General features: G+C 32.3%; 1 protein-coding gene across 1 annotated transcript in view; it reads right to left on the reverse strand.

The window, feature by feature from the left end:
* Positions 1-27,561, reverse strand: part of LOC124536927 (fizzy-related protein homolog) — a 47,443-nt gene that overhangs the window by 17,365 nt on the left and 2,517 nt on the right. Inside the window, exon 2 of the mRNA XM_047113598.1 lies at positions 8,972-9,249. Within this exon, the coding sequence (XP_046969554.1) occupies positions 8,972-9,249 (278 nt within the window). The remainder of the gene's footprint in view (positions 1-8,971; positions 9,250-27,561) is intronic.

Consider the following 27,561-nt stretch of genomic DNA (forward strand, 5'->3'; position numbering starts at 1 on the left):
AATTTGGTAATAAAATGATAATTTAAATTATATAAATCTGAAATGGCGTGACGGTAGCCATCATTGTGTTGTGCTGCGGTCGTAGATAATGTATAGATTCAGCAATTGCCTATTTCCTCTACGCACAATTGCGTTATTCAGAGGGAATAGATAGAGGCACCGGACAATAGATCAGAAAACGATACGCCATTTAATGGACATCGACCTAATAGAAGTCTGCTTTAAATGCATCAAAAAATTCACATTTGAGAACTCCTTATAACAACTTAAAATAACCTAAAGTTTTTTTTTATTTTAAGAGTTCATACTTCTATGAGAAAAAGTATTTAATATACATTTTATTGCAATTTATGCGTTAAAATATTGAGTTGATATACATTTGAATAAAATATGAGCAATAGGTGAAAAAAAGAACGGTATCTTGTAAAATGTCATCGTAGACGATGAATAAAATGTCATCATTATGCAAACAGAATATTTGAATCGATACCTAAATTTAGTTTACTATGTATTTACTATGCATTATTTCAGCAAACATAACTATGACAATTTAACTCATGCGAACTGACGATGTTAAACCGACGGAGCCATATTAAATAATTGTCAATTACCAAGACAATACAAAACACGATAGTGAATTAAGAAGTTAATATTGTAATATACTTATTACATTTAATGACATGACAGCGTCTTAAGAAAAAGGTAAAAGAAAAATTTCAATATAACGCAAACCACAATGATGTAAGATGAATGAGCAATCAGAATCCAAGTTTATTAACCTCAGACAGCAGACGCATAAAAAGCTAGAAATATACCATGTAGTGACTAGATCTTAGATAACAGATTGATTGGTACTATAAATGAATGGCAGATTTTGTGACCTGAACGGATCCGTAAACAGGTCACGTTGGATGCGCAATAATAAAAAATTATGCTACCGTTGAAAAACGTAGTCCCCTTTCAGTCGACCCAGTGTGAAGAGAATACAAATATAAAACTTATCCAGACCCGGAACTCATCTGAATTTAGCGCCATTATAATGAGTCATCTTAATAACAAAATTCGCACAATAAATTTACAAATATGTTATCCATACGTGACCATTATCGTTTTATACTCAACATAAGAAATTGAAGGTAAATCTTTAATGGCATTGCGGTAAGTTAAAAGTCCGGCTAATTTAAAAATGGTGTCGTGGATTTGACTCAATATACCGATTCAATTGACTTAACTGTGTAAATAAACGTAACCCTACCGGGCCTCGATCGCAAAAGCCTCGGCAAACAAGCAATTGTGTACATAGTAGGAAAAAAAATTAAGGCCAAGTAGATGCCTCTCGCGAAATACCCTCAGTTACCGGTAGGTGTTGATTCTGTAAATAAACCAAGCGAGCACCGTCGGCCACTTCTGACCAAACCTGTAGCTGATGACACAGGAGCTAAGTTTATGAAAATTTTAAAACTAAATTAGAATATTATTTAAATATTTTTGAGATATAATCACACACAAGATAAGTCAAAAATGAAACTAATAAAACCGTTTAAAAAACTATTATATAACACCGACACACCGCGAGTCACAGAACACGTGGGTGGTAGTAAATGTGATTGCGATTCAATTTTTCATTTCTTTTTGCAACATCGAAATAACAATAGAACCAAACGAACATCTAGTCTGATACCTAAAATATCAAAGGCCTTTAGGTTCAGATTAAACATAATACCTAACGAACGGCCAATAAAGTATTGTATTGTACGAAACGTTCCCCGCCGCGCGATGTCAGTCAACGACTTTGTCATATTAGGTAATACATACGTACTATGTATCAGATAACACAGGACATCTGCATGGTGATTAGTGACTTGTAAATGTCAATCAGTGGACTTTCGATCATTGTTATATGGCAAAAAATCACAAAGAGCCACTTACATGTCAGTAAATGACATCGAACAGCCAAGGCCACGAGGTACGAACACCAGTGGGCATATAGGAAAAAAAAAGTTTCGATATAATTAACGAGAAACCGAGTCGACAGACTGAGACGTCTCGGAAATTAGAAGGAGCAGCCCGTAGAATGAATCGAAACCGTGACTCTGCTTTAATAAACGGACAATCTAAAACATGATCTAGATAGTAAAAACACAACAGCAGCTTGCCTATCGTCTCAAAAACAACAAAGAAAACGATTACATGGTCTCTGGTAGAGAATAAAAAGAAAAAATGCATTTGTAGAATCAAACGCTGCAAAAGTTACAATTCATCCCCTGCCAATGACCGCGAGTCTAGACTCAACTTTATATCTTGCTGCGTGAGTCGCCTTTGCCGAAAACACAGCGCAGCGTACGATGAACAAATGAGTATTATCACTATCGTACATCATACAAGTTTTTATCGTACACCATAAACATTTCTTAGTAACGCTTTGCAGATTGAATTATTGTGAAGTTATTTATATAATTACTATATTTAATAGCCATTAACTAATTGATGCTGGGTTACGATTTTAATAAACTCAATCATACGAATAAATGATTAATTCACGTGAGTAGTAGCAGTTAAACCCGGCTAGCTTTTTTTGCGTCCTTTTGCGAAACTATTAAGTCTAAAATCAATTTCACTGGGAACATTAAAATCTTGTCCCGGAGGATACGGACAATAAATCAGCCGTAGCGTGAACACATCAAATTAAAACAACTAGTTGATCAATCGATCCCTATTTTAAAATTTACATTAAAAAACAATTCAGGCTACGTTCTAGATAATTTTTGCACGAGTGAAATGATACGTCACAATTTACATATCGTGCGTTGAAAATTTTAATCACGGATACGTCCAACTCTTACCGGTGATAAAAAAGATACACCCGCGACTTTAATACAAACGGACCAATGAACCCTAGGATCGCACGCATCATTGAAATGCGCAAGCGCAAAATTTGTAAATTGCAAAGCGTCTAGACTTTTATCCGTTCAAGGTCTTGAAGCAAAAAGCATTAGATAAACCGAGACGTGCAGATTCGACGCGCCTGCACATTACCCAATACGGTGGGCACTATAATATAATTGCAGACGGTAACGAAGCAGGCGCACTCGGATAATTGATTTCATGAATTGCTATGGGAATATCACTTAAAACCTCCTTCGATTTTGCGTCCTTATAATTCCCATTTCCGTCATAATAATTTTATAGTGATTAAAACATAAAAGTAAATCGTCTAAGATAATTGTTGAAGATTGCATCGAACGTACTTCATTTTTTTTTTACCGAGAGGTGCTTTACCCCGCCAACTTGTCAGGTGAACAGATAATATAAAAAATGGGCACGTGGTGAATACATAAGGAGTTTTTTTTACGCACTAACTAAGTTACGCTTCTGCATAAAAAATAACGACCATATACATTTTATATATATGAGAGCTCCCTGAAAAGATGGCGCAATACGATCGCTGCACCAGCTCCAAAACCCTGTAGTATGTGAATTCAATGAATGCTGATAGAGTGTATTTTTGAAGGTCACAAATTTATAGCGGCTTGTTTATTGTTCATCATTTTAGTTATTATAAAATGATTCTTCATTACATAGTTTGAAAAAAAAGTCACCTACCGCTGTCTGTCCCTATGTATTGCTTAGATCTTGAAAATTGCACAACGGATTTTAATGGGGATTTTTTTTAATGAATAGTACTATTCAAGAGGAAGGTTTATATGTATATTACATGCACAATATAGTAGAGCATGACTGAAAAACTGTGCACATAGTAAGACATTCTGCAGAATATCAAGTATCAGAATTTGCAGCGTGCAGTTCGAATCTCGAAACAATAAAATTCGTTAAATGAGAAGTCTAAAGATTAATAACAACTTATTTTATAATCCTTCAAATACCTTCACGAACATATTAACAAACGACATTTATATGATTGGAAAGAATTAATTTTGCAACACGTAATAAAGACGAGTAAACATTAAAATGTCACATTGTTTCATTTGACAAAGGGGAATAAAAATGCGCCAAAAAATTTTTACAATTGTAATGCATGCAGTCGATACGAAATTCAACGGTGGCCGAAAAATTTACATTTATACAAAGCGCCGATTAGAATTTATATGGAGACGCATTTGGAATTGAGTCACTGTCAATGCATTCACGTAAGAAACGAATTTTGTATTCAAAAGCAATGCGCGTATAATCCAGTGGGTGGTACCCATAGAACAAATCTAGACTTGTCATGAATATTTTTGATCGTTTTTTTGTACATGACATATGATAAAGTGGATTTATAAAGCGTTCTATGTTTTCTATACTAATACCTTTTGACTTCCAGGCAGGATACATTACATACATATATAATTGTATTTAACTAATATGGTTGTATATTTTAAATGTTGAAATAGAGTAACTATTGAGTTTCTTGCTGGTTCTTCTAGGTAGAATCTACTTTTCGAACCGGTGGTAGCTTCACTTAATTGTTAAATGACAATTCAAAAGTGCTTGAAAAAGCCCACTTGAATAAAGTTTATATTGATTTTTGTATATTATAAATGTGAAAGACTTCGTCTGGGTGTTTTATAAATCCCGAAACTCTGAGCCGAGTTTGATGAAATTTGGTATGAAGCATGCTTGAACATTTTTTCTAACGTCTAAGCCCAACAAAAGGAACAGAGCCGAAATAGTATTTAATTTGAATGTTTTAATTTTAAATCATTGTTCTACTATACATATATATTTAATATTATAAATGTGGAAGTAACTCTGACTGTCTGTCTGTCTGTCTCTCACGACCAAACCGCTGAACCGAATTTCATGAAATTTGGTTCAGCGGTTGTAGCAAACTTGGAACTCCTTGGCTTCATTTTTTTGCCTAGCACATGACAACCAATACCCTTAAGAGAAGCCGCGGGCGACATCTAGCATAAAGATATGACATAAATTCGTTTACGTAGATTTAAATGAAATAAACTTAAATACACTAACACATGTAATTATCGTCAAAGTATGCATTTACAAGAGCGCTAAAGTGCCTCTATCATCAACCAGAGATGAAGTTCATTAGAGATACATCGATTAAATTTTAAATTAAACGAATGATGTAGTCGTTAATCTTTTTTTTGGAGACGTCTTAAATAGGTAGAGATCTGACATGTTATTTAATGAATTTCAATAACACATTTTTAAATTAATACGTTTTAGAACATTAGTTGACCTCTCACCCGAGTAAAGAAGATGTACCTACCTACATTACTTTTTTTGGTGATTTTTTTCCTACAGAACCACCCGTTGACAGCGAGGTTATAAACGTGAGCAATCTTGACCAAATCGTGAATGGCAATCAACGCCACTGACTAGTCACTAATGTACATAAATTGAGACTAGCAGAAATTATACTGAGCACAGATATAAAGTTAATTATCAGTTAATATGACCATGGCAACACTGAAAGAATGGAATCATTAATGATATTTTTTATTAAAAAAAAAAAATGTTTATTTGTTTACTAGAAGAAGCTAAAATTCAGTGAGCAGACAAAGCAATTGTGTAAGTAAACAGATTTAAAGTACAAAAAAAAATTCAAATATTTAAAAACACACTCAGCTGAACAAATAATCTCGTCTCTCGTGACGGATATACATAATTATTTTGCACTCGAAACCTATATTTGTTTATGAATCGAAAAACGAACGTACACAAATAACATGCAAAATTATATATTCTAAAAGGTTTGACCGTAAAATTTTAATAATTTATTTTAGGTCGTTGTCACCGCTGAGTGATGTCAGTCGGACAGACAAATGACGGGACAGGAATTATGCGAGAGGAAAAAAACAATGGCATTGTATCGAACGTAATGGCCGGTGAAAAAAGATGCACAACCAATAAAATTTTAGGTACCAACGAAAAAAAAAAATAAAAAAATATATATTCAAATTTGCATTTAATACGAAACATAACAAAAAACATAGACGGTTATCATTAGCATACGTTCATTGTCACTATAGCGCTAAACGCGATAATTGACACACAAAGGTATTTTTGCAAGAGGACACTAGCCAACGTTCCTTTCTATCGACCGACTCGTTTACTTCACACTTAAAATATGATGCTGCTATGTTTATTCGCTATGTGTACATTACAGCTTACGTCGAGTGTAATGAATATTCAATCGTCGAGTTTTTGCATACGGTTATGACCATCGTCGATTTTGAAGCATTAAAAAATTGATAATTTATTTGAACCTATCCGTTTGACCGTGTACCAAAATCACTGAAGCGTATTCTAAAATCGTGTGAGAAGTGAATATCCTTCCCAGAACGTTTGCGAACTGTGTAATATACATAAAATTCTTCACACGCCATCTCGTTTCCGTGAACATTTTTCACACGGATTACTATTTATTAAACTATGGTAAACCAGAAACAGTTTCCAAAACAGCAAAATAAAATTGTAAACGACGACACGTTTTCTTGTTTTATTTCTAAACTTTATAACAAAAGAAACTTAACTTGCGTAAGTTTAAGCTGGCATAGTCGCAGCGAGGCGTCTCAGATTTGCATAAATAATTACGAGACAAAAACGTATAAGAAAATGTACGCGTTACGACTCGCTACCGAGGGGGCAAAGTTTACGTTTACTGACTTGAACGCACACGTTACCTCATAAAGGAGTGACATTCGATAATTGGATTGTTATTACAAAGGGCACCGACACATTCAACGATTTCATCGTAATAACACTCGGCACAAGTACGTATTTAAGGCCGAAACGCCGTTTTAAACGATGCAAATACAGCGCTTGTTTAATGCAAATTTGTACGATTTCCAAAAATTATCAAATACATATTTTTTTATTCAAAAAAAGGAATTAAATAAACCGTACTTTTTATTTTACCAATGGTAAACCTATCCTCTGATGTAGGTCGTTGCCTCGACGTATGTTTAATCCGCAATATTTACGTATCTCCGAATTCTCAAAAGGCTCAAAATAATAAAAAACGACAACATCTAAACAGCATATACTAAATATTTTCTGGCGTTCGGGGTTTTCGAATGGTACTAATCAACATTTACGACATCATGCCTATAACTCGAAATGGATCCTAAAAGTTTCGAATTTCACTAACACTAATTTCAAAAAATCAATGGACATATAAATTAAGAATCGCTATCGTACCTTATAAAAGGTAGGGCATGAATGTGGATCACGCTGCTTTACATGAAATATGTTTATTTAAAACTTTGATGGCCTCTAAAAAAATAATGATAGAAAATTAATGATATTTGTGTGCTAAAAATAAAGGTATTCTTTATTTTAGGACAAAAACTTTACACGATTTTAAATCAACGCAAAACACAACTTGACAAAATCGTCAAATGACTTGACCCTGTAATAAAAATTCGTAACCTTGGTGTCTTAAAAGTTTTTTTTTTTTTTTGTTACTTCGAAATTACCAAAGATACTGTCACATCGAGATCGCATCACCATTAGATGGGCAAGTTTACGTGACATAATAGCCCATTTAAATGTATCGGTGAACTCACCTCGAAGTCACTTCGGAGCCTTAAAACTTGGATCACGAGTGATTCTTGGACATCATGAAAAATTACTGGGTCAAAATAATATTTTGTATAAGCACTATAACTGGAAAATTGTAATTTTGTAATAATAAAATCCCAAAATTCCGAGCTTATAACAGAAAAAAAAAAACAATTTTTATATTTAGAATTTACGGACGCGTTTTATAGCGAACTCAAATCAAGAGGTACCAAAACAAAACGATTTGCAGAGGACAATGATCGTCAATTATAGTTTTCTAAATAACTCATCATGATCCAAAGAAAAGATACGTTTTTAAATATATCACGATGATGTGTTCATAAATATTGTCGTGTCGAGGCATTGGATCTTTCGCAGTCAACCTAACGAAATTTATCGTCCACACCACTTCATGATCTGCATAAAAGCATAAATCAAAAATGCACAAAAAATTTTATGTTCCGAAGACTAAAAAACAAACATTAAAAAAACACTAATTACCCTTTATTCTTTAATTACCTTTTATTGTTGGCAAATAAAAAATTCGCTGCAATTAGACACAGCCAAATATAAAGATATCACATATTGATATTGGTTTTTAAGACGAAGACACTAATTAAACGTGCAATTAAGTATAGAAGTACCGTATTTTTATTTCATTTAGAATATTCCATTTCTAAGTTGAAGACTTTCGAAATTAGCACTAAGTGGTGTGTTATTTATATAATTATAATTCATTAAAAGCTTTAGACATTTTATCTGAGCCCAAAATAAATATATTAGTTTAGTCTTATTTAGAAGGCAAATCTTATTTATGTGACGAAGAAGTTAATCGCTTTAAAGTTTCACTGAAACGGAACCCGGATTCCGATCAGAGTCCTTTACTTTATGACAGTCGGTTTGTAAAATATTCGGACAGTATCAGACACATTAGAAGGACGACATAAAAGTGAAAATAAAAATATTATCTTAAATCATGAGGATAATTAAATATATACTTTTAAGACTGGATATAATGTAAGCAATTTAATCGCCGGCCATACTTTTTTGTACAATTCAAATTAAAATATTCTAAGTATAGATATGCATTTACCTGGACTTGGAGAATTCAAATTTTTGACCGAAAAAGGTATTTCAAACATAACTTGATTCCCATGCGGTCTGTTAATGGAGCACTCGTTTTGAAATACTAACGAGCCCTTTCAAAAATTTGTCCTAAATATTTATATTGCTAGTAGTCGCCCTCGGCTTCATTCGCGTTTTTGTTTAGGTTAGGTAAAAAGTAGCTTACGTCCTTTCTTGGAGTTAAAGTTTGTTTCATACCAAATTTCAACAAGACACACAGAGTTACTTTCACATTTATAATAGTAATATAGATGATATAGATTGAGCACTTTATAAAATCTTTGTTGGGTAATTAAGTATCGTCTATAGAACTCACCTCAGCACTGTGTACGGGTGCTCGGAACCTGAAGACTGGCGGTGAGTACGCCAATGCCGCCCTTGCTGCTGAAGCCAGTTGAACAGCGCCCAGCGCAGCTCTGTTACTTTCGCCACAATTTGTCGGTGGACCTCTTAATTCTTCGATTTGAGCACCAAGGAGCTCGTTCCGTAGTAGGCATCCATACGCTAGATGGTCTCGACCGCCTCCAGCTCCATCGTTACCGCCATCGCTGCGAGGTTTCTTAGCTGGCTGGTTCTCTGTGCCACGACGTATTGCTGAAAAGGAGAAAATAAAAATGAACATTTTCAAATCAAGCAACGTAATGATTAATGAAAATAATGATTACATAATACCGAAACAATGAGAAGTTAAAAATTATCTGCGATCACTCAACGACTCAGGTGTTATGATTAATTACTTAGATAATGTTTTTTATTAGTGAAAAGGTAAGATTAAAGAGGCGAAATTAAGCCGAGAGTACAATACAAAGAACTCTCAATAAATAAAGTATTATTTATTGAAACACGCATCCGTATTTCTGACAACAGCCCGAAATGCTATCTGGTGCATTTTTGTTTTGTTGGTTTTTTGTTTGGATAAAAAGTGCCGCAGCAAGAAGCATTTTAATTTGCGGTGTGAATATACTTTCATACTTCATACCGAATTCGTTTCAAACGCCGCCGATTGGTCGAATACAATTTCTTTAATTCAATTATTTACTTTAAAGATTTAAAATGTGCTTAAAGTATGACCATTTTCTCAGCTGATTTAAATTTTATTACCATTTTTGGCCCACAAAAGATAAATTAACTTTAATCCACTTCAACCGCCGGTAGACTTAATACCAAAACATAATATTACAATAACAACATGAAAATACTATAAATCTAAAATTACTGTAACAAAAACTTTTCCAGGTAAATGCCACCCAACAATCAAATTATGGGTTTTGTCTGTTGCGGCGGTAACGAATCCATAAATAGCTCTATGCGCACGCGCACAGTACATCGTGGCTTGTCAGAGCCATATGGGCGCGTGCGGGTGATTCATTGCCGAAATAATTCTAAACATTTAGACATTTCGACGATCTTAGATTTATTTATTAGTAAAGGTGATATTTTTAAATCACTACTTAATTTATTATAATCTTCGAGAAATTATGTAACTATTTAAAAATATAAAATGTCGCAATTCATTTAAAATTTAATTTGTACGATAAACTTCTTTAATACATTTTATTTTATTAACCCTTTACAGTATTGTATTAAAAATAATAATATAATTAGCGGCAATAATCGAAGTTTAACATAACATTAAGTAATTAAAACAGAAACCAAAACTTCCTTCAAATGGTAGAAAATGACTTATTTGCCACTAAAATAAAGAAATTTGTTAATATCAAAAAATCGATTAACAAAATATTATTGATGAAATTAATATCTTAACAAATTAACAACCACGAAAACAATAACGTAAATACGAACTACTCGTTAATCATACATATTTCGTTTAAAATAAAAATCTAAATACGAACAAAATCTTAGCAGACAAACTTGTATCCATAAATTATCATAAAGATAAAGTGAATGATGAAACGCGTATTAGATGTGACAATTATTAATTATAGATATAATTATGAATAACTTGAAGACGCAAAATCATGTCCCAGATTTCCGACAACCCGGGAGACATTGCCAAAAATATTTTTTTCTAAATCGTACATCTCATCATCGCGTAAACTTTGGTTATTACCGTTTGTGATTCATTTGTAGAACTTATGCACTTCGGAGGTGACTCACTTGAAAACGTCGTAGTTGGATCAACAATTTAGGTATTACAAGGAAATAATTCACTTAAATACAATATCGAATTTATTTTAAACCAAAATTAATTAAAAACACGTAAACAATATAATCAAAATACAAAAAGGTTAATAACAAACATAAATTAGTTGCAATGATGCAATAAATATATATGTAGTTGGAAATACTTGCATAAACAACAAAAATATACTACGCCAAAACTGTACTAGTAAATTACAGTACAAAATAATTAGATTAAGTAACGATTTCAGACTTAAATTTATAATAAAACATTATTAAACAAAAACCTTCTGAGACATTTTTAAAATTTTCCAGAAAACTCAATAGCACACAAGTGAAAGGTGAAATTAAGATAATATACAACGAAATTAAAAAAGAGGCATAATATTTGTAAGGAGATTGAACTTGATTAATCAAATGCAACAATTAATATACGTATAGACATCGGCTCCATAGAATGAAGATTCTTAGATAGGTTTAAAGGTACGCTACACAATTTCTCACAATGAGAATGCAAAGCTGCAGGCAATTCAACACAGTTGCTAACGAAGAATATTGCTAGTCGTGATTCACACTTCGCTCGAAAACGACCGCAGTCAATGATAAAGACTGCGTTTATAATATAAATTTAAACTCTAAGACAATACTAAAATTTTAGCTAAACATAACAACGCAAAAACTAATCCAAGTAAGGAGGATATAACAGTTACCAAATAAAAAAAAAAAAAAACAAAGATAATTTTAATAGAAACGGCGATGCAGTAAAAAATAAAAGAAATAAAAATATAGAAGAAATAAACTAAATTTAAATGGTAGATAATATAAGTCTCTCAGATCTCGTTATAATGATTACGCTCAGTCTTAGTAGCTTGAAGGGACCACGCTGTGTCGTACTGGCCGAGACCACTTATCTTCTATTAGATATTCATATACCTATACTTGCAATATAAATAAGTTGGTCGTGTAGTTTCACGAAGTATTAAATGTTAATCGACTCGACAATCATGCTTCTTAGAATTTTCAATTAAAATTTCCACATACAATTCTTATACATCCTCGTATCTCATACTAAAATAATTTATACGTTATGTCGGTTAGTATTCAAGACACAATTAGGACAAATTTATAACGCGAATACTAAAAAATCAGCTAAATTTTCCATTTCCTCTAAAATATCTATAATTTAGTTTTAAGCAGTATCCGCCGAAAACCGTTCACATGAAGCAAATAGGAATAGATACTATTTCTATAACAGGTTCATTGCTCGATACCGGACGTCGGAACTTCGGAAATGCGAACCGAAATTGCATTTCAATTTTAAGCGACCGAGCAACAGACATCAGTCAAAAGCTAAACTAATATAAAAACACAATCACACAATTTCCTTCCTGAGCAGCGCCCATACAAGGTGCGTCGACGATACACTTTGTACGTATTTGGTGGGGTACGTGACAAACGAACAGTCAATTAATTCAGACCAACGCCAAATTCGTCGACATCCTATCGGACGCGAATGTACGCTGAATGGTGATGGTTATAAAGGCTACTTTCCTTGGTTTATTTATGAATCTAATCGTCTAATTCTAACCGCCTTTTGCAAGGCCTCCACCTACAATGCTGCCCACATCCAATTTATCGCGAATTGGTCCAAATTTCGATACCTACCAATCTTTAACCACGTTTAAATAATTTAAAATAAATGAAACCAATCAAACAAATGATGAAACATACAGAGTAACAGTTACAGTTCCCTGATTTTAATCGAAAAATAAAGAACATAATGTTTGGTAATAAATAAAGTTTTCTAATGCATATTTAAATACTGTTGACTTAACATTCAATATTAACCGGAAATAAATGTCGTCATAAGAAATCATTGAAAGCGTTCGTAAGTTGATATCAATAAACACCTGACGACAAAAGGGTTTGCGAGGTAGGTATGTGATAAGAGAAACTACTAAAACACTCGTAATGGTTATCACTATCTATAGACTCCAGAAAAAAAGTGTGTCATGCACTCCGGTTATCGTAACATTCTTGTAACAGGTGAAAAAAAGTTACAACGAAACGTTAAAATACAAATATTTAACGATACAGTTGAAAATCGAACGAGAAACAATGCAAATGAACCTAGTTCAGAGTTAGCGTTTAAACAGACATTGTACGGCCGAAGTAAATACTGAAGCTAGGTGCGTTTAGTTATAAAATATTGCGCAAGTATTTTTAAGCAAGGAATATTTCATAAAAACATAAGCAAAATAAAAATAATGTTGTTTTATTTTAAACCATTAGGCTATATTTTAAAATACTAAAATTATTGATGGCAAATAAATTGAACTAATACTATAAATAATTACTTTCTTCTCAAGGGCTCTTTGAACTTTGTTTAATATAAACAAGATAACTAATTGGTTCATTCGCCCCGCTCCTGGATGCTGGCGGATGCAAATGGACGAATGTTTACTTTAAGTGGCTTCGAGATTAGGGATGTCTGTCACAACTCAAAGGAAAGGCACTAATTAAAAATACAAACAAAAAGTACACCTTCGAGAGAACCGCACGCAATTTCCTCAAGAACTACCAACATTCCTTTGAAAAATTACTCTTGCTTTCGACACTCTTTATGGGCCAACGGATTTATAAGTTAGCCGATGAAATGGAAATTAACGTCTGTCTTATAGAAGAGAAAGCAATCACCATCATTCACAATGAGGATATGAGAGAAATAGGGTTAATGATATAATATCCAACGTTTTACAAATGTCATTGTAAGCCGGCAACCGAGCCATTAGGTACTCGATTACATGACCTAAATACTAAATTGCAGTATGCCTTTACAATTTCATAGTATGCACTAGCGTTCACTAAAGGAATTACACATAGCGACGTGTGATATTTCTAGAATCAGTCTAAATTAAATTCAAATTAGATTATAGATATCTTATTATAAATAATAATTATGTAAAAGATATAATATGCTCAAGACTTTTTCCAGTATTTTAAAGGCCATTACTTTTATAAATCTTTTGCTCGACGGTTTATCGATATTGCTTTCTGCTCCAACGTAGTTTCTAAGTACTTGTTATCTAGGAATTCTCGTATAAGCCTATACTTTCTACAATATATTATCGGTTATGTCTTTAAAGTTCCGCGTTGCTTGTGTGCGATTTATGGCTATCTTAATACCCCCATTAAAACTCGCAATATCTTACCCGAGCCATGTTCAATTTTTAATTAAATATAAAGTAAAATATAATGGTTTATATTATAGTGGTTTTATTACTGCAGTTTTATTACAATTCCTTAATCTAATTCCATAAATGATTACAGAATTTCTCATTCAACAAACTTTTAAGGCAACGTTGAGATTGTAAAAATTACGCCAGGAAGGCTGGTAATCAGTCTAAATCGTTATCACTCCTTTAAACGCAAGCCGCGATTTATTCTGCTTACTAAATATATTTACTTAAAAGGTTTGCGAACCGATGGTCAAACTTAGTCTTTTATCATTAACAGTATTAATTGCTTCTGCAAAACTGATTTCAACTACACGTTTGATATATTACTTTCAACTTTTGCCTTTAAATTCTATAGTAATCGAGAGAAGTATAAATTAGAAGTATATATTCAAACGCAGCCCTATACAGAGATTTTAAATGGAATGCAAGGAGTCCTACCACGAAGCTAGTTCCAGTAAAATATCTAGCTATAATGCCTAGCTCGAATGCTAGGTCAATAACGGTATTCAAAGCAACGAGCGCATTGCAAGCGGCTCGGTTAATGCATCTTGAATCATCGTGCATTCCCTCAAGGAAAGTTCCTTAACCTTAGTTATCAGACTATTAGGACCACTCAAACGAGGCCTGTCATTAAATATCGGCTACAGTAGTTCCGATTGTTTTTAAAATGCATCGCTTATCGTTCTATTTCACCTTATCGACGCCCGGACTATACACGGACTATTGTTGAGGTCTTCGACAATTGCATTTTAAGAATTGACTCACTCGAGATTAAATAACTTTAAAAATGTCTTGCGATTAAAGCCTATTATACATTATAGTGATAGAGTACAGTCATTACTAAAATTTATTACGAAATAAGCATCTTGCAACATGGATTAGCGTCCATTTTGTAATTTTCCCTTCACCGCTGCGTTAACGCATAGAAAAAAAAACCACACAAATTTATATTATTACGTATATAAAATAGACATTTAAGAGGTCAATGACATGTTCGATCTCGAAGTATAAAAACTACAACACATGATATGAAGTTGATATTCATAAAATAATTAACTAATGAAAAATATTTATTAGCAAGTAAATCTATCATAGATTTGCATAAATTATTACCGAAATATACGAATTATTAGTATCGACGTGTAATTATAAAATATCAGTGTGCATCTACACGGCGTATTAACTTAATCAGATTTAAAACAAAACGAATTCATATGGACTTTATTGAAAAACGTTTTAATGATGTGGGTGTTTAATCATGAACTGTCTACAAAGATTCAATTCAATGTACAATTGAAGTACTCGATACGATCTGGACCGTATTAATTAAAGAAACCTGTATAATGAAATTAATAAGACTATGAAAAAAAAGATTATAATTGAAATAAAAATGCCTTTAAAGTAAGCGACGCGCGAGTAAAGCTCGCGGCTATACATAATTTGGTAACAAAACAACTTTACGTACTAAAAATAATTGCATAAAAAGGACAATTTCGAAATTCCCTCATGAACTGCAAAGTATGAATAAACATATACGAGTGGCCGATGTGTATCACACGTTATCGCATGCAGTTTGCCGAATAAACAAGTCTTTTGCGGATCCAACTTGATGAACTACCTTTGAAATTTAAATTCCTTACGCCGAGTAAATTTACTGCGACAGAAATTAAACTCGGCTACTGAATAATAACAATACTCGAAGCACGTTATTTAGAAGAGACTCTGCTAAATCTCTAAGACAAATAAATTAAGTTACCTGCAAACATAAAATGTTCTTTCCATTTATTTTTGACCAACAAAACGAAAATTTACACTTTACCTAAGTTTTCCACAAGAACTTTTGAATCATATTGTAAGAATAATTTACATTTTAAAGTACCAACGGTTTCGAATGCAAATTCTACACAGAATAGAAAAAGAGCAAGGTACTTTTTGCCGTCGTGTTAATTACATAGTTATGTTAAATACGTGCCACTAATCAACGTATGCGAAGACCGAACCTTTAAAATTACCTCTTACTTAGTTCCAATACAATTGTTAAACTTTAGCTGTTACACTGTTTCACAAACATAAAAGGCTTCAATACATAACAAGCGTAACTAGTCGAACACTGGCGACGTGAAAAACGGAAAATATAGAAGGGACCTAAATAGAGTTCGTCGAACCTTCGCTATTGTCAGGCTTAGCTATTAAACCACCTCATTTTAAAGCGGAAACATGTGCTGTAACATTGTTTAATTAAAACCAACACTATACCTGAGACGTAATTTATAAAAGCCAAACGAAAACACTTCTTTAACCTAAGCATACACGACGATCGAGTACCTCGAAGCTAATTTGAAATGTGTAAATATAATAGAATCAATATAACACAGCGATAAAACACTGACAATCAACATACTAAGCTAATGTGAGCACATTCGAAAAACATCAAATGAATAAATAATTCGTGCTTGTGTTGCAGATAGTGTTTGTATAAATGAAATCGTCGTCACGGTTTTAGGCATTCAGTAAAATTTAATTTCGTGAGTGCATTGAACCAAAAACGTGGTTGATTACTTAAGTCATAGTCGTGTTCGTGATCGATACACTGACTTTTTGCGTAGAAATGCTTTTTGTCCATTTTAAGGCAATAATAATAAAACACATCCTACGTTTTTGCTATTGATTACCGATACGATGACAACAATCATATATCTTGTATATTAATAACGAGTGAGCGAGGCGTTTATAATCGTGACAGGAACAACTTTGGACTTGTCAAAGTTCAGACGGTATTAGCAACGGTTGATGATGTCAGAAAGGTAATACCTAATACGACATCAATTGATTACGAAACGTTGTTTACACTCGGCCTAGATTCTATACGTTGACAACTGATTTATGCTCATTCTCTGGCGTCAAAAGCGAGTACTTAAGTGAGAAAAAAAGGTCCAGAAATTACATATAAAGACACACCAAGATTATTGACATCTAGATCATCTATCATCCGGTTATGTAAGCATGTAACACAAAGCCAACATTTGTGTCGTCAACCAAACGTATACACAATACGCGAGTCGCTTTTTGCTATCAAAAAATACATTGAAGAAAAAATGTTACAGGAAAAGAACTAGTCGAATCGCGAGTAGTCGTAGATATTTATCTATAACATATACACATTATACAAACATTGATAATGGAACGGCTTCTGTTTAAGATATCGTGATATACCGAAGTATGGATTCAGTAGTAGTTCAATTGGCCTCGCATTGAGGCCAGTTCTGTTGACAACTCAAACAGAGCTACATGGGTTTATGTGTACACATGTAATTGCTAACAGTTAGGTGCTAAGTCTGTGATTATAGAGACTGTCGCCGAGTGCTAACCTTTAGGCCTCATAAAAGAACCGCTTTCGTTTCTGAAATATAACTTATCTGTTTACATTTACTGTAATTATATTCACTGTTATACACGCTTCAGTGACTCCCGAGTCCATTCCTCTCGACTTACCTAAAAATCACGCTTATTAACTTTAGAAAGTTTATTTTCGTGTTGTTCAACTTATTCAAATCGCTGTTTTATCAAAATTATCGTATAAAATAAACGATAAACGTTAATTTATTACTATGTATTAAAAGCGTCATAACGTATATGGGTCTCTGAGTTATCAAGCAAAAAATGCACTAGACCAGTAGTTCCCAAACTTATTTTTCTCGCAAAATTTTATTTGTTTTGGTGGACCCCCTCCTGCTGCATTTCTACCACATTCTTAAAGTCGCTAAAAACTTAAAAACTGTGTCGCCTCTGAGTTCTGTCCCTATATTCTAACAGGTAAAGTAAAAACGAAAAATAGTACATTTTCTAACACTTTACTTATTAAAAGAATAGAATTACAAGAAAAAAATTATAAGGTAATATAACTATGCTTATATATGTTGTATAAAGAGCAAAAATGCTCCCCTGGGGTTTCACCTGGACCACTTTGGGAATCACTGCACTAGACCATCAACTAGTTCGTAATTATTTTATACACATACGATTCCTTGAATTATTTCATATCTCGATCCAACGATTACATTCATATTAAAAAGCGTACGGACTATTAAATGATTAATAAAAAATCTAGCAACACATTCCAGACTAGGCACAGTCGAAATGATAGCTAATGGTATTCAAATATCCAACTCGAATAATTTCAATGGACCAGCGATGACATGATAAAACAAATGAATCATATATTATAAGCTATGCATATAAACTCGTATTATTGTGAGCGAATCAGCTGATCTTAGTCAAGAGTCAAGGTGAAGGCTGGTCAAACGAAAAATCCTGTCTTAACATGTAAGACCACGTCGTGCAAAAAAAGAGAACCCCAAAATGGCACGTAATGTTAAACCAGTGACATCACGAACCAGCTGATTGATGCATTTATATCTGTTACGAATTATCTCCGTGTAAAGTGATCCGATCACTTAAAGTAACATTGAATAATACGAACTTTCTTCTTAAATAAGGTGATTAAATCATATTTTTCATGCTTCGATTGCATTAAATTTATACCCTACTTTTAAACGTTTTTTCGGAGATAATTTACTTTTCTCGTTCCGACATCATTGATTTGACATTTCGGAGAACGAGACGGAACATTTTTTTAAACCTATCAAACGAACGTCATTTACGAGTTGTATTGAATCGCTTATGTTCCAGTGAACGAGTCTAAACAACACAGTCATTGCACAACATTGTCGGAAAATTATCGAACACAACACGTGGTTAATAAAATAAAGAAACTTTTTGACTCAGCTGATCGGTGCGTTGAACTTCTCTGAACAGGTAAAAAAGAACATTCGGTTTTATACTGAAAATTCCACAATGCTTATTAAAATGCGCGAACCAAATCACTGAATCACACGGTCAGCTGATTGGTCTCGATACTACTCGTGTGTGGGACATAAATTTTAGCTTTTAGTTTATTCCTTTTATCTAATATCCCTTAAACATTCACGGTTGCACTGACACGCTCGTTTAAGAAGCTAATCGAGCAACATATCGAGGCTCACTTTAAAAACGACCAATGATTATATAACTTATAAATAATACTTTATAATCTTAAATCATAGAATGAAATTTAGGTGATATTGGGCGTTATTAATGACTAATTTTAGACATCAACTTAAATCTTGTTTATAATAAATACATTTTATAAAATTTATCCTCTAAAAACTTAAGTCATTTTTTTTAAATAATATTGCAATAATCATCTTACGATTGTGCGATCTTCGCGTAAATATACGTTTAACGTTTCCAAGTTACTACTACAACCTGGGCCTCATCAAGTATTTGACGGCCCAAGTGTTAAGTAAACACTTGATAGCATAGCATGACATCAGCTGATCGTAAGTTGAAGGCTGGTCATCACAGATCGTAGGTGTTGTAGATAGCCCTACACTGGCCTCAATGCACGACATTAGAGGTGTGACACGTACATTAAGTCATTATTATCAAACATACAATTACGAAGGCAAAAATGTTACACTTACGTCCTCACTTATAAACGGTGTTCAGTTAAACTTTGATTTCTCTTACTGTCATCCTTGATTTCATATTTGAAAGAAAGAGATAGAGAGAGAGAGACAACTGTTTTACTATTTTTTACTAAACAATTGGTTAGACAATGAGATAGATGTCTTATGTAAAAATAATGATCATTTTAAGACTTAAAAAGTCGAATAAGGCGTTATTCTCGATAACTTAATAGGATAACAAAAAATGCTCCGGAGTTAGTATTTGTTAATTTTCATGCAGGATGTATAAATTTAATTGCATATAATTAAAATACCGATGTAATCGGATTGATTAAAAACAGTAACTTGTAAGTTCCTCACCGGTTCGTCCTGGTAGAATCTACTTTACGAACCGGTCGTTATTTTATTTTGTAAAATGATGCTTCAAATTTACTTAATAAAAGCCTATATGAATTATATTTGTTATCTCAAAGATAGATTTGTAAGAATAGATAAACAAGTAATCTATTTTTTGGAATTATCTTTAAGTAAAATATAAATGTGCTTTATATGATATGTGAAATAACAAAGTTATTACATAGAATTGCGTAGTGTTATCATGACACAACTATACTACATTTAAGTGTATAGGACTTAAGGTATTTTTTGTATTCATTTCATTTAAGTTCATTCAAATATATGGCATGACGATATAATGAACGCATAAGTAAATAATTTAAAACAAACAAAAATGAAATATACTATTTATACAAAATATACAAAAACACAAAACTATATTGAAACATAAATAAAAATTAAATTATTCACAAAAGTAAAAATAAACTGATCAAACTCGAGTATTCGAATAAAAAATGCGAACATCATTTATAAATTATCATAATTTTATCAATAAATTATTATACATCAAATATCATATATAAACTCATAAATGTAAATAAAACTACTAGCAATACTAATATCCGTATATATAAAACTTATAACAGGAGACGCAGTACGTTTCGAGGAAGATTTAAGTAGGTATATAATATATACATGTATATATAGAGGGGTGCCCTCCGCTGTTTCACCCAGTTTAAATTTAGACTATTGCCGTGACAAGCACGAACATCATGATCTTGATAACTTATAATGAAAGTCATTTGACTAAGTATTTAATTAATTAACAATATTTAGAAATGATCATTAACAGAAGTACTACTATTATAAATGTAAGTAACAATATCTGTAACTTCTTCACGCTAAAACCGATGAATCCATGTGTATGGGCTGTACTTAAAATTTTATCAATCTCGATTTTCAAATAAAAATCCAATTGAGCATCGAATTCGAAGTTTGAATCTCACTGAAAAAAAAATGCAGAAATTCCGTAGCCATACAGATTATACAACCTCCTTGATAAATTTAAGTAAAACCTCTAATCGTTTATAATAACGAAGGTGTTAATTTGTCAGTTTCATATGCACTCACCTACACGTAACACAAGGCACGTGTCAACATTTGTACAGCTGCATGAATTATCTCGTTTAACAAGTGCAATATTGATTCAAACCAAAATGGCGAGAACAAATCTCGTCGGCAACGTTTGATTCATTCCAATAAATACTGTTGACTTCCACGCAGGATATATTAATTTAATAATTGTATTAACTAACATTACTTTGTATTTTTTAAATGTTGAAAAAAGAGTAACTACTGAGTTTCTTGCCGGTTCTTCTCAGTAGAATCTACTTTCCGAACCGGCTAAGCTACCAGCTTCACTTGGTTGTAAAATGACGATTCAAAAGTGCTTGTAAAAGCCTACTTGAATAAAGTTTATTTTGAATTTGTTTTTTTTTTGTGTAAAAGAAGACGTGTAACATGTGTCTAAAACGTTTTCAACACAAATTTTACTTATACTGAGTTGCACACACATACATTTTTGATTACTTTACATAATGAAAAAATATAATTAGATCCATATTACATTAATGTTACTAGAAACTTCTTATAAATTCCTTGAACAATTAAAATGCATCGTCACTATTCGTCGCTATTCGTATTATCGTGATAGTCAAAACGTCATAAGAAAATAAATGGCGGACAGTAGCTGGAATACTTATACAAAAAAAAACTTAAAAATATGTTACTTTTGTATAACTGATCTGAGTCTTAATTCCAACATTAAAAACACGTATAATAATGAAATCGTATTATATAGAAAAATCTAAATATTACTTGCAATAATATAATAATGTACGCACGCCTTATAATCGACCGATAAGGTTGCCTTATCAAAAGTCAAGCAATTTGTTCTGAATGTTAGTGGGACGTTTATATGTTCAAAGGAATTATCGTACTCATAAACGACAGGTTGTAAAAGCTATCTAGAATTTTTGGTACATTAAAGATGTGATAAGGAAATCAATGCTTTGTAAATATGCGGGGTATCGCGAATGCAGAGAGTCAATAAAGATTTGCCGAGGTCAGGAATCGAACACTGCGTAGGACACTTAAAATATAAATGACATTATATAAAAATATATTTATAACTTGGTGCTAGTAACTCGGTACGTCACTTATGCAAAACTTAAGAAATATTGCTTTTAAAATTGTAAAGATTTAGAAATAAACGTCAAAAATAATCTAAGATTTTTTTATGCGTTTATTAATTCAATAAAATCGCGATAAATATAAACGTATCGTTGTTTATAACAGTAGCAACAAAGGTACAAATATTAGACAGTCGATTCACTGAACTACGAAGTAAAAGCGAGCAAAAAGCGTTCTCTCTTTCCACGCTTGGCGCAACTAGAGATTCCACGACTACCTTCAAATCGGGTTCAGTCACCTCTTGATGCTCCCGGAATGGAGCTTGCAACTTGCTGGCTTTATAAATATATAATACAGCAACGTTTTCAAGGGTAACTTTGATTAAATAATACACCAAAATTCATAGATTAATAATTTCAAACCAAATATATTAAATTTAAATATCGTACCGAATAAAATATGCAATGTACAGTCGGGGTAAGAAAAGATTCGTCACCTTAAGATCTATTTTCGTGTGTTCAGTATGACCTATAATCTGGTTTACCTATTGAGAATGACATATTGCGTCGCAATGATTTGATGTTTAGATTCAAAAGGTACTAAGAGTTTAAGACTCGATAAAGGAATGAATTTGAGAACTGACGAAGGTTTTCTTACTCTGACTCAACTACACTGATATTTTTTTAATAAGCTCTAATTGCAGAAAAAACGTTTGCTCAGTCAATAAACACCACATTACGGAGAAAGCGGTCGATTCTATTCAATACCAAACTTTATTCTCAGAGACAAGAAAGTTACCACTCATTATTAGCTTAATATTTTTTCTAAACTAATATTATGTTACACCAATTTCGAGAGCAATTATCTACGGGCTATATTATAAATGAAAGACAATTGACACGGTATCAATTGACCTTGGCGACCCGTGATTGGCGTACTGGCCCTTAATTACCATATTAATAGGGGATGCATTAACGACGTCCGCTCGGACCGAGAGGTCGATACATCGCCTAAACTATACCTGTTTATAAATTCACTAGCGAAACGCAAACGTGGGTCTGACTTTAAAATTAAAAAAAAAAAATCTATCGAATCCTATTTTATCGATTTTTAATTTGAACGTCACTAATACTACAACACTAACCTTTCCTTTGTTGACGTAAGTTGCAAAATTGATCTGAACTTACCTTTTTTTCCTGAAATTTAATTCTAAGTATTTTTAAATTATTTAAGTAACAGAGTAATGTGAATAATATTTCTGTTCTTTTGTCAAAACTAAAACGTGACCACATATATAACGACGCAATTAACTATAACGCTTTGTTGGGTTACATCCTAATTAGATACAATTTACTAAGTGTATACAATTATATAAATACGAAAATAATGGGAGCAAAGATCTGAGAATCGTTACTAAGTAATCGTAAATAATCATTTAAAATAAACTCAATTAATAAATCAGAGAAACCTTTGCGGAACAAAGCAAGGAGGGCGCCGACTAACAAGTCGGGTCGCCTTATTAAAGATAGCCGTCTCGGTTGAGATCCAGCGTGCTAGACTCCGCTGTACCTAGGGCGTCGCCCTTTCGCCACGTTCTACGGTCCATGGGTTTCGTACTTATGTACATAGTTTAAGCACGACGATAGAACAGATTTGATTTTTTTTTTTTTTTCATTTCGTTTCAACGCTTTGTTGGTCTGAGAACAAAAACAGACCTAACATAATATTATTTTAACACGCATCGCAAAAATGAATTCGAATTGTTCTCTTTAATTAAAAAAAAAGTATATATAACTTCACATATAACCCTGAACATACTTATGTTTGTCCGTGCAAATCTCAGGATTCATTCAATTTAAAAATATATATATAATAATTATAACAGACTTTTAGAGTGAGTGAAACCATTCCAAGAAGCTAGTTCATATTAGAGACTTAACTCGAATGAAAACTTGTTTGATTAAACGTTCTAATACAAAAAGGGGAAAGTATGTAAGTATATGGATTGAGAACCGTTTACAAGCTATATCACTTCACGCCACGACCCTAGGGAGTGTAGGAGAAAAAAGAATTAACCGACATTGCAAATTGTATGAAACTGGCGGCAATAATCTATAATTGAATGCGGATAAAACCTCGGGGCGAATCAGTTATTTTCATACAACTATTATTGGTCCAAAGATAATTCGATATTCCAAATTCGAAATGAATGTATCGAGAGGAATGTCTTCGAAATTCAAATACAAAAAATATAACGGTCGTGTTTACTTTAAGTAACAGCGGATCGAATGTAAATTCAAACGAAAACGTTACAGTTAGTTTTAAATTTAGAAATCGAGAAAAGCGTTCCTTCATGGTTACTGAAACGAAAGGGGGGGGAACCGAGGATTTATTGCTAGATAACGATGGTCGAGTAGTTTTGAATTACAATAAAATCCCTATAAGAACGCCGTCGACCGAGCCCTCGGTGGTAGTGAACTTCACGCCTGACCGCCTATTCCGCTAAATCTCATATAGCACGGACAGTAAATACTAGAAATTTTATTTATGTAGGTATATAGACGTGAGAATTAATAACCCAATTAAAAGTAAACGCAGTGAATGATCGTGTGAAGAGACCATTATCTTTGTTTTAATGTTGCTAGGTGAAACGTTAAAACTTATTACATTAAAATGCAACTAATTAAAAAAAATGTTTTTTTTTTCCAACATTCATGTACAAAATACTATTGTATAGTTTGTTTCTTCCAACCAAATAAACTAACCAAGATGAGGGACGTAAAATCCAAAATTAGGTTAAATTAGAGGAAACTCGGTCACTGCTAAAACAACAAGACATACTTGGTATGTCAGTTCGTCGAATATCCGAAATATCTACAAAAAAATCCGCAACATCAAATATCTTATCTTTCAAAGATAAAAAAAAGTTAAAAGATTTTCGTTTTTAAGGTAAAAAATAAACTAATTCGGTTCATATGTATGTAAACCTTAATCAAATACCATTACCATAGTAATTTAAATATTTTTATTATAATTTCGATAAGGTACCTTCATTAGGAGATAAACATATTATCAGAATAAATGCACGAAGAAAAAAAAGTGGAGGGTAAAGCACATAGCACGGGCCGATAAACAACTTAGATACATCATAATAATTTATACATTATTATTTAAACAAATATCATAGGGCAACACCCTGTATTAAAAAAAAAGACTCATTAAATTCTATTAAAAAAAAACTGGAATTACTTAACACGGTCGTATACACGTGGCTAGTTACAGCGAGAACAATTAAATGTAAATTGTCACAACATAAAATAGTCATTACTTAATTACAAATAGGTATTATATTCATTTGTACAAAAACATTCACTCCGCACTGTACCCTGTGTAACCAAGTGTGCAGCAGTGTTTCTGTTTTAATTGCAAATGGCTCATTGTTTAGTGTAAGCCCTGATTTAAGTAGCATATTTAATTTCGCTATGTAATATATAAAAGGCCACTGACCTTGAAGATTTATTCATTATGTTAAAGCATGTTGCTTAATTACGGTAAACAAGTTACTTTACGGCGGTATGGTTTAACTACCTAGTTAGTTTAAAAAATAACATTTATAAATAAGGTATTATTCAGAACAAGATTTTATAGACGGTCAAAAAGCGTGAAGCTAATTCATGTTGACTTTCAGGCAGGATTTTTTTATATTAATTCAATTATATGTAAATGATATAGCTTAGTGTATGAAATGTTGGAAAAGAGAAACTACAGAGTTACTTGGCGGTTCTTCTTGAAAAAATATACATGATGTTATATCTACGATTAATACAAATCTGTAAAATGTCGATTCAAAAGTGCTTGCAAAACATATATTTATTTTAGTTTAGTCTTTTCTACATTAGAAATAAGACCTAAAATGCAGATTTTAATATTTTTTTTTATCTTGATATAATTGAGGAAAATCTTAATATAGATGTACGATTCGATGTGCATTTTTTTACAATTTTTAAATCATTATACAAATAAATATTTCGGTAAAACCACAAACGTCAAGTGAATCAAGTAATAACAGTTATTAAGCTTACAATTACATTCTAAATTTAAAATTACAGACAAAAATGTCTACCATGTAATAATAATTTTGTTTTATCTGTGACTTCTACACCGGAAAGTCAGAGTATGAATTTTACAAGATTCTTATTGTACTTTCAAACGACCTGGCAACATGTTCCCGAAAAAAAAAATAACCCGAAATCGTCACTGATTCGAATTTCGAATAATAAAAAAAAGGCAACTCCATTAACTATGATTACGACTTAAATACAAACAGCCCACAATTATGTTTTTAGAATTATCATTATGATAAAAACAATTGTAACATTTTATTACAATTACGGGAGCCGATTTTCAGAATGATACCTCAGCTCTCATCACCAAACCTATTATTAGACCACCACTCACGATTTTAGCAAAATCATTGTAATTATTTTATATAACCGTGAATAAAAATTTATTCTGTATTAGATTTTTCGCTTCGTAATAGCAACTGCGATTGTTAACTACATATTTTAAATGAGTTCATAATTTTTTACTCATAGTATAGTTCGTTTTACAGCCAAATATGCCTGCAGATTTTAAATGCAGCATGTGTTTTTCGCCACAGTACGCTTTATTCATACATAATCCAAACCATTATCATAATTGAAATTTGGAGGAAAAAGTATATGAATTTTCACGTTTTTCAAAACTTGCTTTTCCTGCTCTTTTTTTTAATTTTTTTTTTATTTTCTTAACCAACTAACTAAAGAAAAAACGGAAATCGGTTGAGAAACAGAAGAATAAGGTTTCACTGTTTTAGAAGCAATAGTAAAAAAATAATATGTTATGTAGACAATCATGAATTGAAGGTTAGGTGTAAACACAAATATCAACGGCATATTAACGATGATGATGCAGGCAGCCGCAGAGTTAATATTTTAAACAAAATACACGCAAGCATATATACCAAGTCTTTCGTGTAGACTCGGCTTTAGAATCATAACGTTTGCAAATTGCAAGCAACAATTAAGTCAAAACTGCAGCGCAATGCGTTGACAATTCGTTTCTCTTTCATGTTTCAACAAACATTCGTTTACGTCGTGTATTTTCCATCCTACGTGACTTTGGCGCGGTAACCTTTGCACATTTGGTCAAATAAATGCCATATTACAAAAAACAAAAAAAAAAACAAGTAAATGTAGTTCAAATTACTATGAAATAGTATAATTTATAATTTATTCATTGTATATAAAAACTTTTTAGAGCAATTTGAATGCTATTTTTTGTTTCAAATTTAAAAATTTAAATCATGTTTCAAATATAACTTGATTTAACATTGCACAAATTATCAAAGTCTAGATTATTAGGAATGTTAAGGTTTCCGAAAATATCCCACTTTAAATAGTTGTAACGTCAATAGACAAAATAAAATTATTTTGTCTAGTGACTAGATA

The sequence above is a fragment of the Vanessa cardui genome, chromosome 2, assembly GCF_905220365.1.
Source record: "Vanessa cardui chromosome 2, ilVanCard2.1, whole genome shotgun sequence".
NCBI classification, from domain to species: Eukaryota; Metazoa; Arthropoda; class Insecta; order Lepidoptera; family Nymphalidae; genus Vanessa; species Vanessa cardui.